The sequence below is a fragment of the Bombus bifarius genome, unplaced genomic scaffold, assembly GCF_011952205.1.
Source record: "Bombus bifarius isolate JDL3187 unplaced genomic scaffold, Bbif_JDL3187 scf7180000008006, whole genome shotgun sequence".
In the NCBI taxonomy this organism is placed as follows: domain Eukaryota; kingdom Metazoa; phylum Arthropoda; class Insecta; order Hymenoptera; family Apidae; genus Bombus; species Bombus bifarius.
Genome location: NW_022884384.1, coordinates 1,582,108 through 1,597,770, shown reverse-complemented (window position 1 = coordinate 1,597,770; position 15,663 = coordinate 1,582,108). Strand labels below are relative to the sequence as shown.

Here is a 15,663-nt window from a genome sequence, read left to right as displayed (position 1 = left end):
ACCCCTCTGTACGAACGAACTTTGATAGCCACTTGAAAAAGCTAAGGGTCGAAGCTTGAGAGGGATCTTCTTCCGCTTTCGATATCGATGCCAAACGATTTTGCGTTTTGTCAAAATTTAGTTGAAATTGTTCGTAGATGACGTGGAAATTGGAATTTAGTACGATTATTATTTACGGCGAGTGGCCAAGTTCCAAGTGTCAGAGATACGCGAAATCGAATCATCGAGCGTTTGAAATTAGGTTGTCACGGAGTGGGTAGTCGTGATAGAACGTGTGCTGAAAATGTCCGCGTAATTTTAGACGACGAACAAGATTACTTGTACGAAAAATTCGGATTCGAGCGAATCGTTGAACAGTACGTTTCAGTTACGTTTGGTTCGTCTTGAGTTGCATTGTATCCGTATATTTTAGGATTATTTTCAATATTAAGTACTTTAGTAAGTAATTTGAAGTTAGTACCAGCTTTAGACATGGTTTATATATGCGGGTAAAAAGAGTTTCTTTTCTTATCTAAAATAAATCTATTTTCTTTCGTTCCTTATTGAAACTCGTTAGAAAATGAAGAATTTGTATGCGAATATCTAGGTACATAGTACGAATGTTTCCTGAAAAATAAGCGTGTAGACTATAAGACGTATGTTACATGGAATGTAATATTTTGTCTGTTTCTCATAATGTATAATAACTTATGATATATAATATGTAAAAGATAACCTGTATAGCTTGGAATACAGATTGCTGATGATTAAATCGTTTTTGTAAACTACATTACCTATATAACGCGGAATAACGTACAAAATTATATATAAACGAAGAAGAAAAACAATACGTAATAAAAAACTGAAGAAACGTAAAAGAGGGAGGGGGGAGGGCAGAAATAAACAGAAGTCAAAAGAAATATCAAATTAAAAAAGACTCACGTTCTTCCTTGATCGGAAAACAGCTTGGTGTTTTGATCTTCCGTTCTAAAACAAAAGGAGAAAAATAAACTAATTAAGTTTATTAAAGAAAATCATAGACCGAACTTAGAAATAACGTACTCTTTATAAAATAAAAAGTACAGAAAGGAATAAAATAATAAGAAAGGAAAAGATTTATTGGATGTTGAAAAAAAATCATGTAAGTTGGGAAACGAATAAAAAGGTCTGTTAAAGTATTTCTTCGAGATTGTTAACAGTTGACAATCTGACGAACACGTTTTCTTTATAGTCTCGTTTCGTGGTTTTATTCTGTAAAATTTCGCAAAAACGTTGAAATAATGCTCGCCTGGCAAGCACCATAACGTTTTTATGGGACATTGTGTCAGGCGTGTTTCAACTCGACAACATTTTTCTCGCGGTACGATCATAAATAATTTACCTGCAAACAAGTACTACGTTCGTTCAGCTCGGACTTACCTGTGCAATATTCTGATTTATCATCCACCTTTCATTTGATTGTTCGTGGATTTACAGTAAAATTATTTATAAGCGACGCTGCTATGTGATTTTCCTGTATGTTTAATATAAATAAATAAAAAAACGATCGATGTTTGACTTTTTTTATTCTCGTTTACCCGCGTACATACGTAGACACACGAGATATAAAGCTTAATCTGTGTCTCTTCCCTTTTAATCGCAACCCGTTCACTTCGCCACGTATCGCAAATTAGAATCGTCGTAGAATTTAGAAACAAAGTATGCAAAATTCTTCTTTCGTACGCTAACGTGATGCTGCGCTATAATAAATATACCTAACTTTTATTCAAAAAAAAAAAGAGGAGATTTAAAAGTCGAAACCTACTAAATTAGGATAACCAGATTGTACCTGGTATTTGTTAAAATGTTAGGGCTGTAAATACGATGTAAATACAACGTATAAAAATATTCCTTGTGGTTTATCTCTCAAGATATAAATAATTGAATTTTACACTCGAAATGTTTGTAGATTTTAATAGGTAGCTATAGTTACACTACGTTAAGTTAGAAAATCCGATCGTCAAACTCAGGGATGACGTATCTTTGTTACGTAGCTATTGTTTATACAAGATCGTATGAAATTTGGAGATTTTTAATCTTCTTCTAAGTTTCGTCGAATTTCCAGCGTCAGACGAACACTCGTGTATCACGTTGTCGCAAAAAATCGACTAAAAACTCGATCAAATTTCTAATCTCCAAGCATCGCCAGTATCCCGTACTCTTGCACCGTATGACTGTCTGTTCAATAATTGCTTAACCCACATTTTTTAATCGCTGCGCTATTAACAAATTTACGCAGCCTAAAGTAGACCTAAGTATCGGAGGTGCGCGGTTTAAACGGTGTTTAGTTCCCATCAAGAGCTACTTAATCTGCGATCGCGTAAACTCGCGCAACAATGGGGAAACGCGTGGCAGAGAAGGGGCGCACGTGATTACGCTGGCCGAAACTTCATCGTGGAGTCACGTGGCGCCGGAAAAACGGGCTGGGCGTTCGCCGCCGAAAAACCGAACCGCAAAGCCCGAAAGGAGCCACGAGCACTGCCTACGAGAAAAATAACCCCGAGTCATGCGTTCCCACGTATAACGAAACGCGAACCACACGAAACACCAACCCCCTCGAGCCCTCGAGTTTTCGGCGTAACGTTTCGGATTACACGGTATTTTGCTGTTGCCTATTGCTCTTGCGGCTTGATGTTTGCTCGGACTCGTGATCGAATCCCTTCGAAAGCTTCGTTCGCCATTCTGATGCTCTTCTGAGTGAAAATTTCCGCAGTTTGCTCAACTGGTTAGTTGCTGGTTCGATGAGAAGGTGTTTCTCGTTGTGTATGCCGTATACCGGTGGTATCATTTGACTTTGCGAACGATAGAAAGCGAATATTCTGCTCCGATTATTTCTAAACGAGTTAAGGTGCTTTCAGGTAGGGCAAAAATTGGACCGATTTCTATGAATTCACATACGAGTTTGGTATGGAAAATAAACGTTCGTACTATTCACGTATTTAGAATACTTTTATAAATACGCTGTACAAAAGTGGCACTGCGTACTGAAATTCTGAAATTCCGGAATTTCATAAAAAGGTGTAGCGAGATGCTAATATCGCGACTATATTAGCTAAAGAAACTGATAGGAAAGTGCATATAGAAGTTACAAGATATTTACTGTAAATAGACGTTAATAAAAGATTAATACGCAGCCTGAATGGTCGTGTTAGACAACGATAAACGTGGAAGACAGTTCCACTGAATGTTAAAGGCTATTAAAATACAACAACAACAACAACAACAACAATAATAATAATAATAAATATGTATTTGTATTTTCTACGTATGCTTGCGTAATTAATAACGTTTTATTTTCTATTTGTAAGTGAAATAGCTAGAAAATCAATACCGAGGTGTATTATTATATAATTGCAAAAATATTATCCGCCTAATGGTAATTTTAATCCATTTAGATTGTTTGAAATCTATCCTCGTTATCTACATCTTAATTTTATCTAGATGCATAATGGCTCGTATCACCACGATAAATAAAATCCTGATGTTAACGATTCACGGATTCATATTTTTCTGTACACGTCCGTTTTATCGGATAATTTTATAATGGAAGATCGGTTAATTCGACGACGCCTTTATTATATAACCAAATACCTATGTATATAGGGGCATTCGGTATAGTTAGCTCGTAGTTGGAGAACATCTAGCGAAGCGTGCAAACATCTCTATCGATTTAATTCCGTACGATAGCAAATTCCTGTCAACGTTCGCTTACATCGTCGTATAGTTAATAGTAACGTAACAACATTTTTCATCAACATAAATTCGCCAAAGTTCGGCATTTATAGCAAACGACGGAGACGTTTCTTAATCTTATCGCACAGGAGTACCTACTCTTCAGTCAGTCGGCCGAATCAATGACATGTGTATACTTACTATAGACTATAGTATAACAGCGTTATCTCGATGTTAGTAAATGTGCCAACTCGCGTGGATGTCTGTCTCTGAAAAGGAGGTCGGCTCTCGTCGCGGAGAGTTATCAGTTAAACAAGTTTTATAAGTTGGAACGTGCATGTGTCTACTATGATTTTTGCGTACCTAGATCGAGTAAACTTGTTTACACAAGTAATCAAAGATCGAGCTGGTGTTTTAAAGTCTATCATAATAACAACAGTCTTGACATTTAACATCCGTTCACGTATTACTAAATAGCATCATCTGGTCGAACAGATTTTCAGTCGCGATCCCACGAGTATCTCCAAGAATGAAAATAAAAAAAAAAAAAAGATGGAAAACCAAAACTAAAACAAGAAGAACGGGAAAAAAGCGATTCAAGGGAGGAGAAAAAAGAACTATCGATCAAACCTTGAATTTGAAACGTCAAACTGGAAATGGGTGGACTTCGATCGGTCACAAAAGGAAAAAAGTTACCAGCGACGTAATAGCTACAGGGTGAGACGCGGTAACTCGATGCCTGGGTGTTTGACGCGTGCCTGAAGGACATAGGAGCGGATCCTTTCCCAGACGCTACTTTACACGCCATTTGCCTTTCTCCGTGTCCTCGCGCTGTTTTATCGTCGCATTAATTTTCGCGACAGGATCTCTGGCGGTGGAAAACCAGCCGCCTCTCGACTTTACCAACTTTTTACGCTGCCCTTCTATTCGCCAGCGAGTTACGAGGCCGTAACACCGGCATCCAGTTTTATTCGCGATCCGCGCCAACCTTTGCAATTTATACGCTGAATTGACAATTAGATTCGGACAAACAGATCTAGACTTTGCGGATCTACGAATTTGCGTATATTTTCCAAGTTGTATCTACGAGTCACGTGTCTTATTGTTGCAGATCTATAAATCTTGATCTTCCGGATCTCTAACCCGTTAAGAATCAACATCGCGTTAATTTTTCTATTGCGTTATTTTTAATTTTAGTTGCGTCAAAATCTACAGGTATTTATTTCGATCTATAGATTGAAATTTTGTGAATTCTAAAATTTATTATTCGTCTACTACTTATCACGATCTTACGAATGCACAGATTCCATGCGCGCTTGTATCTTATAAACTCAATAAGATAGAAGATATATGTGATCTTGTTACAGTTACAGATCAATTACGTATTTTGAAATATAGTAGAAAAGTACGATAATACGCCATGCTTATTGGCGAGCACACCTACGTCTGAATAATAGTGAATTTCGCGATATAAGAATTCTAAAATAGATAATCTATTACATTTTTGCTTTTAGGCTTATCTTAAATCTGCGGACGATATGTAAGACCTTTATCAAATCGATTGAACAAATATTTAACGAATTTATGTAATATTTGGAACGATAGAAGTTCTTTAAACGATGAATAGAGACTTAGAAATATAAAAATAGGAAAAGTATTTCCTTCGATTCTAAAGTTCGATTAATTACGATATGAAAAAATTAATTTTTTAACACATACCTAATACGTATTCAGGTTTCTATATGAATCAACCGACTCGTCGTTTACTGGATGTGTAACCGGATATATATTAACAAAGATACGTATAGTTGGAAATTAATATCTACCTTTATAATGTTCATTTATGAAATTCATTGGAAGCGAAAGTTAATAATAAAATTAGTAAGAAAATAAATTAATAACCAAATGTATAACTCTCCGGTAGAAACAGAAATTTCCTTAAATCGTTAACCTGTCAAGGATCGACGCAACGTTTCATTTGCGATAGTTTTTCCATCGATACGCGTTATCGAATTTCGTTTTTTGATGAAATCAAAAGAAGAATCGAAATAGATGTTTGTAATATTAAAGCAGATTGTCGTTTGGCCCTTGGTGGGTTAACGTTGCCAAAAAAAGAAAAAAAAAAGAATAGCGGGCATCAAATTTACCTGAAAACAACATTTTCCAAGCGGAGTTTAAAAGAGTTTTTCAACTCACGTTAAATACGATGTGACAAAGAAATGTTCTATCCGACGTTCTCCGATCGTTTAATTCCATATACGTTAGTTGTTTTATCTAATCGTTATTTCGAAAAAGTGGAAAATCGTAATTCTCGAAACGTAATCCCAAAACGACGAAACGAGGCTCGTAAGAATGACACATTGGATCAGCCATCGATAAGCGGGTGTGCAGCAGCCAATAATTTTTCTTCATAAAGACAGAAACTAGCTATAGCGAGTCGATAACCGCTGTTTTAACGACGTTACCGCGCCAATGTATCACATGGAGTGGTCACTCGGGGGGCGAACTCGTGGTGAGAAAACGAATAGAACGAAGGAAACGCCGTGCCGGAGCAGCCGTCGTCGGAGGTTCGTTTTCCACGGGCTTCTGGCCGTGGCTGGGTAGAGGAGATGCGGCGATACCATAAAAAAATAGGAAAAACCACCGCCACCGCAGAAAACTTTCGACTTGGAAAGCAATTCCCTTCTCGCCGGCCCGCCAGCATTTCGCTGGCAGAGAAACGTAGGTGGGAAAACGCTCCTGTTCCTTTTATACGAAAAGAAAAAGGACCGACCAACTTTTTATTACGTCAGAAAATTTACTGTTTGCCTTGTCGCTCCTAATCGATGCGTACTGAAACTACCACGAACGTTTCCTTCCCGTAGTACGGTTATCGCGTGTCAATTCTTTGCTCTCAAGTAAAATTTCTTTGCGCTTTCGTGATTTTGTTATCTTCATATAAAGATTTATAATTTCGTTACTCGATGTTGCATACGTATTTCCAGGAATTTGCAATTTTTATCACGTCGTGTTTCAATGTCGTACATGGATGGATGTTTGAAGTTTCGATTAACTCGAACTTGAAGGGATTTGCGCCAAGTACAACAGCGTTGGGTTTTCACGTTGGATCGCTGCTTTACAGCATTTCAACGTGAAGTATAAGTTTCGTAAGTGTCGTAAGATCGAAACCTCGCGTTAATTTTCGCGTCATCGAAATTTCCTATATTCGTTTCCTTTTAATTTCCTGCACCTGTCTTATTGCCAAGTGTATCGCGAACTTCGCATAGAACGTTAGTTGCAAACTTCACGAAACGGAGAAACAGAGGTTCTTTAACAAAATACGAATAAGAGAACCGATGTGTAATTCGCATGCTTTGTCCAACGGAACCGCGAACGTTAATTCATGCACGACTGCTTTCAGCACGATGGGCAAACGAAAAATGAGAAGATCCGAATGAAACGATCAACGAAGAAAAAAAAAAAGAGACCAAGCAAAAGGAAAACCTGGACGAATCCCATAAAACGGCGCGCGGATTCAGCAGCCCTTTAGCGGGAAAGCTTCCTCTATACCCGTAATACGATCGAGTCTTCCAATCATCGGCTTTGGCTACCTCTAAACGAAAAAGACGTCTGAACGCGAGCACACGAGCGTCAGCTCGACAGGAATCTTAAGGTACGGGCTCTCTTTGAACGCGGCAAAGCCGCCGATACATCGTCCTTCGGCAACAAAGATACGAACCTTCGTCCTCATTTTCCTGCCGACTCTTCCACCCCTGCACGTGAATACTACGCGCCCTCTAACCAGCCGCCATTTTCTTTCCACCCTCGTCTCCATCCGACTGCTATTCGCCATGAGCCACCGTTTCCTATGGTTACCAGTTACCCGAGGGATGCTTGACAACCTCATTGGAGCTTTCTACTCCTTGTCAAAGCGCCACTCTCTCCTGTCCTCGTCTTCTTAGTCAAAATTTTGTTTCACTCCGTTTCGCCTGTTTTCTCCCGCGTGTGTCCCTTCGCGTGTTTTATTATCAAGATGTTTGCTTGTTTCCAGTATTATAGCGAAGATTACCGATTTCCGCAGCTCTTTCAGGATTTTTCTAGGTATCGTAATTTCGTCACAAGAATGGATAAATTTTGTTCCTTTGGTACGTCGGGATAAACGTGTTAAACGACTCGACCGTGTTAATATTATGGGCGAAATATCGGGTTATTCGAGTCTGCAAACGATTCTCGAGTCTCGATATTTCATTTTTATTCCCGCTGCGATTCCCCAATTTTTATATCAGCTCTCATTTTAGTTCGAGATAAGAAAGGAGGTTTGACGTTTAAAAAATTCTATGTGCAAGCTGGTAAGGATTTTTTTTTTTAGTTCGTCCGATGGAAAAATAGCAAAATGCAAAATAAGAAAATATCGGTTGGAAATATTGAGTACTAACGGAAAGTACGCGACAGTGTTCATTTTCTTGTCTTTCTCGTTTTCTTGTACGCATAAAGAATCTGATCGATACGCGTGATTAAAAATTCTCGACGATACAGAGAATTATTCGCGGTGTCACGCTCATCGGTGTCGTAAGATTGGTATAACGGGTGCAAGAGAATATAGTAAGGAACGAGTTAGCTAGGTGGAGAGATTTAATCGATGGCTGTAACGTGGAGAAGAATAACTGGCGTGTAGTTTAGGTCCTGTTGTTTGGGCCTCAGTTTAGATTTAGGTTTAGATTTAAGCACATTCGCTATCGTGCTGAAGCAATACCGTATTGATTGTGGGGTGGCCGAGCCTCCGAACACATTACATGATTAAACCGCCCCAATGGCATAGCAACCGGCCTTGCAGCACTTACCTTATTAAAATATCCACCACCCTCACCGCGCTCTTTTAACAAAACCTTTACACGGACCTGCCAACTATTCCAACACCTACCTTTTGTTATCAAGAAGCATTCGAGCAAGTCGACCGTTTCAAACTTCTGTTTGGCCAATGTCTGCCGAAAAATGATAATTTACTCGTTTGTTGTTAGATTTGTACGCGTTTTATATTTCTCGCTTGACGTTTAACGTTCGAATTGGAAGATAAAACACGATACAAGTGGTAAATTTGATTTTACGGAATGTCGGAAAATTTGCAAAATGAGAAAATCGATATATCTAACTAAGGTTACGTTCGAAGGAATTTCGCAACTTCTAATATTACTACAAGTTACGTATATCTTAATTTGGTTTACCGCTACCAATATTAAGTCCAATTCGTTTAATCTTACTGATAGAAGGTAAATTCCGATTTAAATTTACTTCCTACGAAGAATTTAGAATTACAGATCTCGACTGGTAACTAGTTGGCGAGATACTCTTCTATGAATACCTTAATTGTATCAAATATAACCACCGTGTTAAATTCTAAACTCCAAGTGCGTATAAAAGTAAAATAAGCGACTGATTAAATGTCATCTAAGGATGTCCATAAAGGATATATCCTAACAAAGACGAAAATGGTACCCCATTGGGGGTAGCCACCCACATGACAACCAAACAGCTAAAAAAATTCTACCAAATGTCCAAATTGGACAAATTGTGAATGTGAAATATTAAATAAAAAAAAAAAAAAAACTAAGGATGTTAGACGAGTCATCGAGTATCATTCGTAAGCACGGTGCAGAAATAACTAGATGGATTCTATCGAAGCGTTAAAATTATTACTTCCGAGAATTTAAATCGCGTTAAAAATATTTTGTTTTTAAATCCAACGAGTCTGCCTCGTATAAGCAAGTTAAAGGAACGAACGAAGACTAATTGCGCGAAGATAGCCGAAAATGCATTTTTACGCAGCTTAATACGTTTAGATACGTAAATTACAAATTGAGCGTGATTAAGAATAGAAAATTGTTATTCGTAAACGTAGCGATGAAACGAAGGAATCTTCGAACAGGTGCATTCATAATTCAAGAATTTTCGACCTTTTCGGCCTGTTTCACTCACCGGAATCGACTGCATAAATAATACACGCGACGCCTTGCTTTGCGGAACAAGCGTAAAAGATGCGCGAGAGGAACTGTAAAAAATAACTACGAGCGTAAAGAACCAACTAAAAACTTATTCGATACGTGCAAATTAAAAGTAAATTCATTAAAATCACCAAGTTGTTTAAGAGAACCAAACGATCCTGATTCCTATAGGGGGAAACCATATTAGTAACGATTTCATATTTTGCATTTCCTAGTTTTCTAACGAAAGATGACAAAATGTAAAAGAGTATGGCAAAGTACGCGAATCCTTTGCGCAGAGTAATTTGTTAAACGCGAAAGGCTACCGCCATTTCGATACATTAATGCAGAGGATCGTTTATCTTCCTCGAAGACAGGCATGAAAAAACAAACGAGACATAAAACATTAATGTCTGTGCTCGTCTTTACAATTTTAAGATATATAGATAAATCTACTTGTCAGAAATTACCGTCAGACTTTAAAGAAAAAGTATTTTTCATCTTTTTGATATACCTATCTTATTTTAATTTAGTTAAAAGTTACAGCTTCGCGAGACCGTTCTTGGCAATTATACCGATTTATATAACTATTTTTGTATTACTTTGATACATACGTTTTATTTCATTTTACATTTCGATAATTAAAATTGGTCGAAAAATGTTCGTTGCTTTCCATCAAAATATAGAAACTCGTAAGTAAATAAGTTTTAGTATTTCAATTGAAATTTTAAATGAAATTTAGAATATGTTTCTCAAGGTACATAAGCAAACTGTACAGTAAACTGTAAACCTTGCCCTGCCTGGATGTCCAAATTGTAGAGATTACACGTAGAACATACCGATAACATGACGGAAAATATTCCATCGTGAATTAGCAACATTCTGTAAAATCGCACGTTCCAACAGATGGATCACGTTGTTACTTTCTGAAAATAAATTTTTATTGAATAGAAAGGGAAAAATGTATATATATATTTTAATCGCGCTTTTCGTCATTTTTCCTACCACATAATTAATTTCTTTCGTATATCCACGTACACGGTACAGCAATAACGTAAAGTTTTTAAGAATTACGGGCTAGCAAGTAGAAAATACGTCGTGTACAGAAAAAGTATATCGATGATAAATCGCACCATTGATCGCAGATTTTGAGTTTAAATTTAATCTTCATTTATGGGCATTTCTCTATTGGAATATTTCGTAAACTCTTTGTATTCAACTAATAATATCGATAAAAATAAATTAACGCGAATTCGAATAAAAAGAATTATAAAAAACAATATGTACAAATCGTGAATTTTTCTCGTTAACTTCTATCTAACACCTACGTCGATAAATAATATTTTAAATATTTCAATTCATCGATATAGTTATAAATATAGTCAAATGGCGTAAGTAGATACTACCGTTGCTGTTGTCAACAACTCAGAAATAGTGAATTTGTAGCCGCGATCGTTTAATTAAATAGATTAATAGTAAATCGTAAGCCGCTTTTTAATTCGTCATAATCTTCGTTGTAACGATAAAACGTACATATACAAAATATATGTTTCTTCACAGACAGTACGGCTAAGCAATAAACTATTTTTCGAATCACATATGTTCCCATTATTTTATATCTCTTTTTAAATTGTATTAAGTATGTTTTTTAATCGAATCGAAACTATCGATGCTTTCGCAAAATATCAGTTTTCCAACGTAGATTAAATGTTTCGGCGTCTCCTATGTCTCCTATTAATAAAAACGAGATATTTCCAGATCGATAGAAAGGTGGCCCAAATGTAATAATCATTCACTCTTGAGCTGAACATTAATCTTATCGATCATCCGGATCGACCATTCTTATCGAGAACTCGCTACTGTTCGCGTAATGTGGCACAAAAATTTTAACCTGACCCGATATTATAAGAACTTGCGATAGCGACTGAACTATCGTCGCTAGACTTCTTATCTACGAACGTTTCCATAAAACTATGAAGGTAATTGCGACTTATTTTTTCAACGATCGCCTAACTTTTCCGACTTTTGCAAAAATTAAATTGGCCGCCGATAAAATTGAATTTGATTTCCTTCGAATTTGAATTTGTTGGAAATTTTAACGCGTTACGCTCTGTTACAATATTTCATGGATTCAGATATATTTTTTTATATAGATAATATAATCTTCGTGTCAACAATGTTAATGTCTGCAACCAATTGCATCACATATTCCTTCTTCAAATTGTGGCCAGCGTTCAAGACAAGTTCTACGCATTACTACGCAACCTACCGACAACGATAATCGTTACCTAACACGAAAATTTCGACCAACTCTTAAGAAATGATAAAACCGTTCGTGACAGATACAAGCAACGTGCGAAATATGAAGTCCACGAATTACCAATTACCAGGAAAACCGAAATAAAACGAAAAGAAATTCCGGAAAGATTAAGATCGATAGCCGGATTTGATTTGCGTGTAACGATACCTATTGCGATTAGGAAAATATTTTCGTATAAATGCGATTAACATTAGCAGTTACAACTTGTTTGTGCTAAATATTACAAACTTGAGCCCTTCGTTTCGAACATAAAACAAACGTAGATCGCAAACGTAAACGTTTATTTCTTACACGGTAGTTTTACGTTTATAATTCTTATCGCGGTATGAGAATCGAAGAATCCGTATGTCAAAGTTCTAATATTCTAACAAAGTATCGATTGATATTCCATTTTGTGTATTGGCGGCCGATCGTATTATCGATAAACAAACCAGAGTATCTAAAACGATAATCAAAAAGTATTTTAGTAAGTAGCTTGATTCTACATCCACTTCGAATGCTCGCACTTCCAACTGCTCAACAAAATACTCTATGCGTTCTTTCTTAACGTAAGTACAACAACAATTAATATCAACGAACATCGCGATTTCTCTATTTCTCGCGCAACATTTCTACCAAATACGTAAACCGTAACGCACCTCCATAAGCAACAGAATCCGCGACTTTAGTCGGTGCGCCTTGCGCAAAAATTTATTGTCTAAACTCTCGAACGAACAAAAGAAACATCCGTCCGAAGCGTCTCTGAAACATCCGAAGACCACGTGACCAGCTTGATCCGACCCCGTGTTCCCTCCATAAATAAAATATTTCTCGACCCAACAAATTCGCCTCGATGTTCGAGACTATGGGTCTGACGAGCGTCGCGCAAAAACATAGCAAATTTAAAGAATCCTTACCTTCCAAGTTCTTGTTCCTGGCGAGGAGAGCCAACAGGACGTCCTGGTTGGGTGCAGCCTCGGCCAAATCGGCAGCGTCCTGGTGCGAGGGTGGTAACGAGGGGCCCAAGGACGGCATGGTGGTCGTCGGTGGCCGCGGCATCATCACCGGCGCCGAGCCCAACGGCGGCAACGCCAATGCCCCGGGTGTATGATGGAGCGGATTGTGCGGCGGCGGACCGCTACTTGGTAGCGTCGGCAGCGTGGCGACCGGTTGCACCGCCGCCGACATGGACAGATCGACGCCACCCAACAATACCGGACGACACCCTCCAGAACCAGGTCCGCTGCTCACCGCCGGGAGGATTCCGCCACCCCCCGGCAGTGGTGCGTACGGCAAGTACAGCTCCAGTATAAACCAGGAAGTGGCTGTCACGGGAACACTGATCGACGCCGGATGTTCTACGTTCTAACGAAATCGGCTCAACTTTCAACGTGCTAAATCTTTTCCCTTCGGCATCGATCGACACCAGATTTCTATGTATAACACCGTCGCGTTATCGTCGTAGAGCGATCGTTCGATTTCGTTGGACGCGAAACTCCTTCGTTAAAAGCGTTACTTGCGATTCTTTACGAGTACCGTGGTTTCTTCGGGAAGATCGACGGTTCGATTAGGCGAGCTCGGATCACACGGTGACGGAGTTTTCAGAAGGGCGCGGTAATTTCGTCATGAAATTTTTTCGTCGTATATCGTACGAGTTCGTAGACTGTTTTCATTCGCGAGATTCACTATCACGAGAGTCTTTATCTCGAAGATCGAGTCCTCCAGATTAACGTTTGCACTAATCGAACTGTTACACGAGACGAAATTCTATATGGCGATCGTCCGTTCACTGGACCTACAGACAGTTGCACTGGATCGAAGACACTGGCGGCGTTGCGCGTGGATCGATGGTTCGCGCGAAATCAACACTCACTTTGGTCGCTCGTCGAAGCCGTTCGTCGCTTCCGGATATTACTCGAGAAGCCGACTGATCGGTTTTAATAACCGTTCCAAGCGAACGATCGGTTTTCAATGTTTTTATCGTTTGATCGTTCGATCGTCCAAAGTTCCGTTGTAATCTCGTTGGCGTTGTCGCGCAGCGGACGCCGATGGCGATCGATCGTCGAGAGGCTCTTTATTTCTGTCACCTTCCGATGACTTTGCCTGTTTAGGGGAGAACGCTCGAGCTTCGCTCGTCCACTCAACTATCGCGTATCACGTGCATAAGCAACGTCTAATAAGCGGTTTCGTAGATCATCGGAGCGCCAACCGTTGGTAGATGTTTACGAGCGCAGTTACCAGGAGGCTGATGCGCAACGGTTTGTTTGTAAATAGCTTCGACCGCGCTTCTTGCGGCAAGAAAAACCTTGATTTGTCATTAATAAAACGGGATAGTCACGAGGTGCGCGCGTGTCTCGCGTATTTGCGCTGCGTTCTCGATGATCAATGAACGCCAGCTAAAATAGCGTTTGTATTTGTTTAACAATAGCGAATTATCCTTTTGCGAAGATACGCGAATGTAACGATTATTACGTTTCCAATACTCTTCGTAGCGACGAGCAGATGATTATATTATTGGAATTGACTTGTCGACACTGGATGATTAAAAGAAACGACGATACCAGAGTGATGGAACTGCGGTCGTTGTCGAGACGCGATAGTTAAATCGTTTCGTGGAAAACTGTCACTTCAAAGTGGCGAAGCACGACACCGCGGCGAATGATCGGCATCACTGAAATTCTCCGACAGAATTTTTGCGCTTCCCTGCGGTTCGGTTGGATCGCGTGAATCGAGATCGAAATGGAGAATCGAAAGGACGGGAAGAGGGAGCACCTCGAGACGAGGTCCGAGCGGACTTGAAACCAGCCGCGTACTCGTTGCGTCCCTCTCGCAATCTGAAACCCAGAGCGACGGTCCACGTCTTATCAGGCTGTTCACTGGTCTCGGTTTATCTCGACCATAACCTTGGCTATGCTACTTCGATCGTGACACTTTTTCTTTGTAAAATCGCGTCCGCGATTAGACTAATTCTTGTCTCGTTTTTTTTTTTTTCGCGTTATAGATTTTCTTTTAAAACGATATCAGCAGCTCGTCGCTTTCCGCCAGTGACATCGCGATTATCTCTGACTGCTCCGTGATTCTCTATCCAATAGGCCTTTCATGAATCACGCTCGATAATTTCATAGTCGGTTATGTTACAAAGTGCATCGAAAAACTTCCGCGATTGCATTATAATTGACACGAGACGTGTAGCGCCAAAACATCGATATGCAAGCGATAAACGGTATGCCGAATAATTTGGACCAGAAAACCCCAAGGTTTTCCCGATTTCTTTTAAATACGTCTCTTGTACGCTTCGATTCTACGTTTCTTCGTAATCGATATGTTTCATCGAATACATCGAACGTTCAACCAGTAAAACGTTAATACGACTCCACCTGTAAAGGCGATGGAGGCCTTTCTTATTCCTCGCGTTCCAGTCCTAATACGAGTTTCGGCAAGGTGCAATCGAAATGAACGAGTCTCCTTGTCCTTTCCTTCCGTACCGGTTGGCGAAAGCTTGACGGCGATGACGACAACGACGATGACGACGACGACGACGACGACGACGACGACAATGACGATGGACGAAGAAGATTACAACAACGACGACCGGTAGGAAGATAGGACGAAGAAGATCATCGATAGGAAAGGCTTTGTTAGTAGTTCTATCCTCTAATCTGTTGGACGCGGCGCGCGCGCGTCTATCTCGGCTGTTCGTCTTTGATCAGCGGCGGG

General features: G+C 39.4%; 1 protein-coding gene across 4 annotated transcripts in view; it reads right to left on the bottom strand.

Annotated features, from left to right (window-relative positions):
* LOC117206435 (LIM/homeobox protein Lhx3-like) overlaps positions 1-13,326 on the bottom strand; it is a 57,482-nt gene extending 44,156 nt beyond the window's left edge. For 3 of the 4 annotated variants that reach the window (XR_004487389.1, XM_033445777.1, XM_033445778.1), the window contains exons 1-2: positions 12,864-13,326; positions 922-966 (exon numbers count right to left, since the gene is read on the bottom strand). Coding sequence is in view for 3 of the 4 variants with exons in the window: in XM_033445777.1 (XP_033301668.1) it covers positions 922-966; positions 12,864-13,134 (316 nt within the window). In the remaining variant the exon portion in view is untranslated. The remainder of the gene's footprint in view (positions 1-921; positions 967-12,863) is intronic. The other variant, XM_033445779.1, reaches the window with a different exon arrangement.
* Between the last annotated feature and the right edge of the window lie 2,337 nt (positions 13,327-15,663).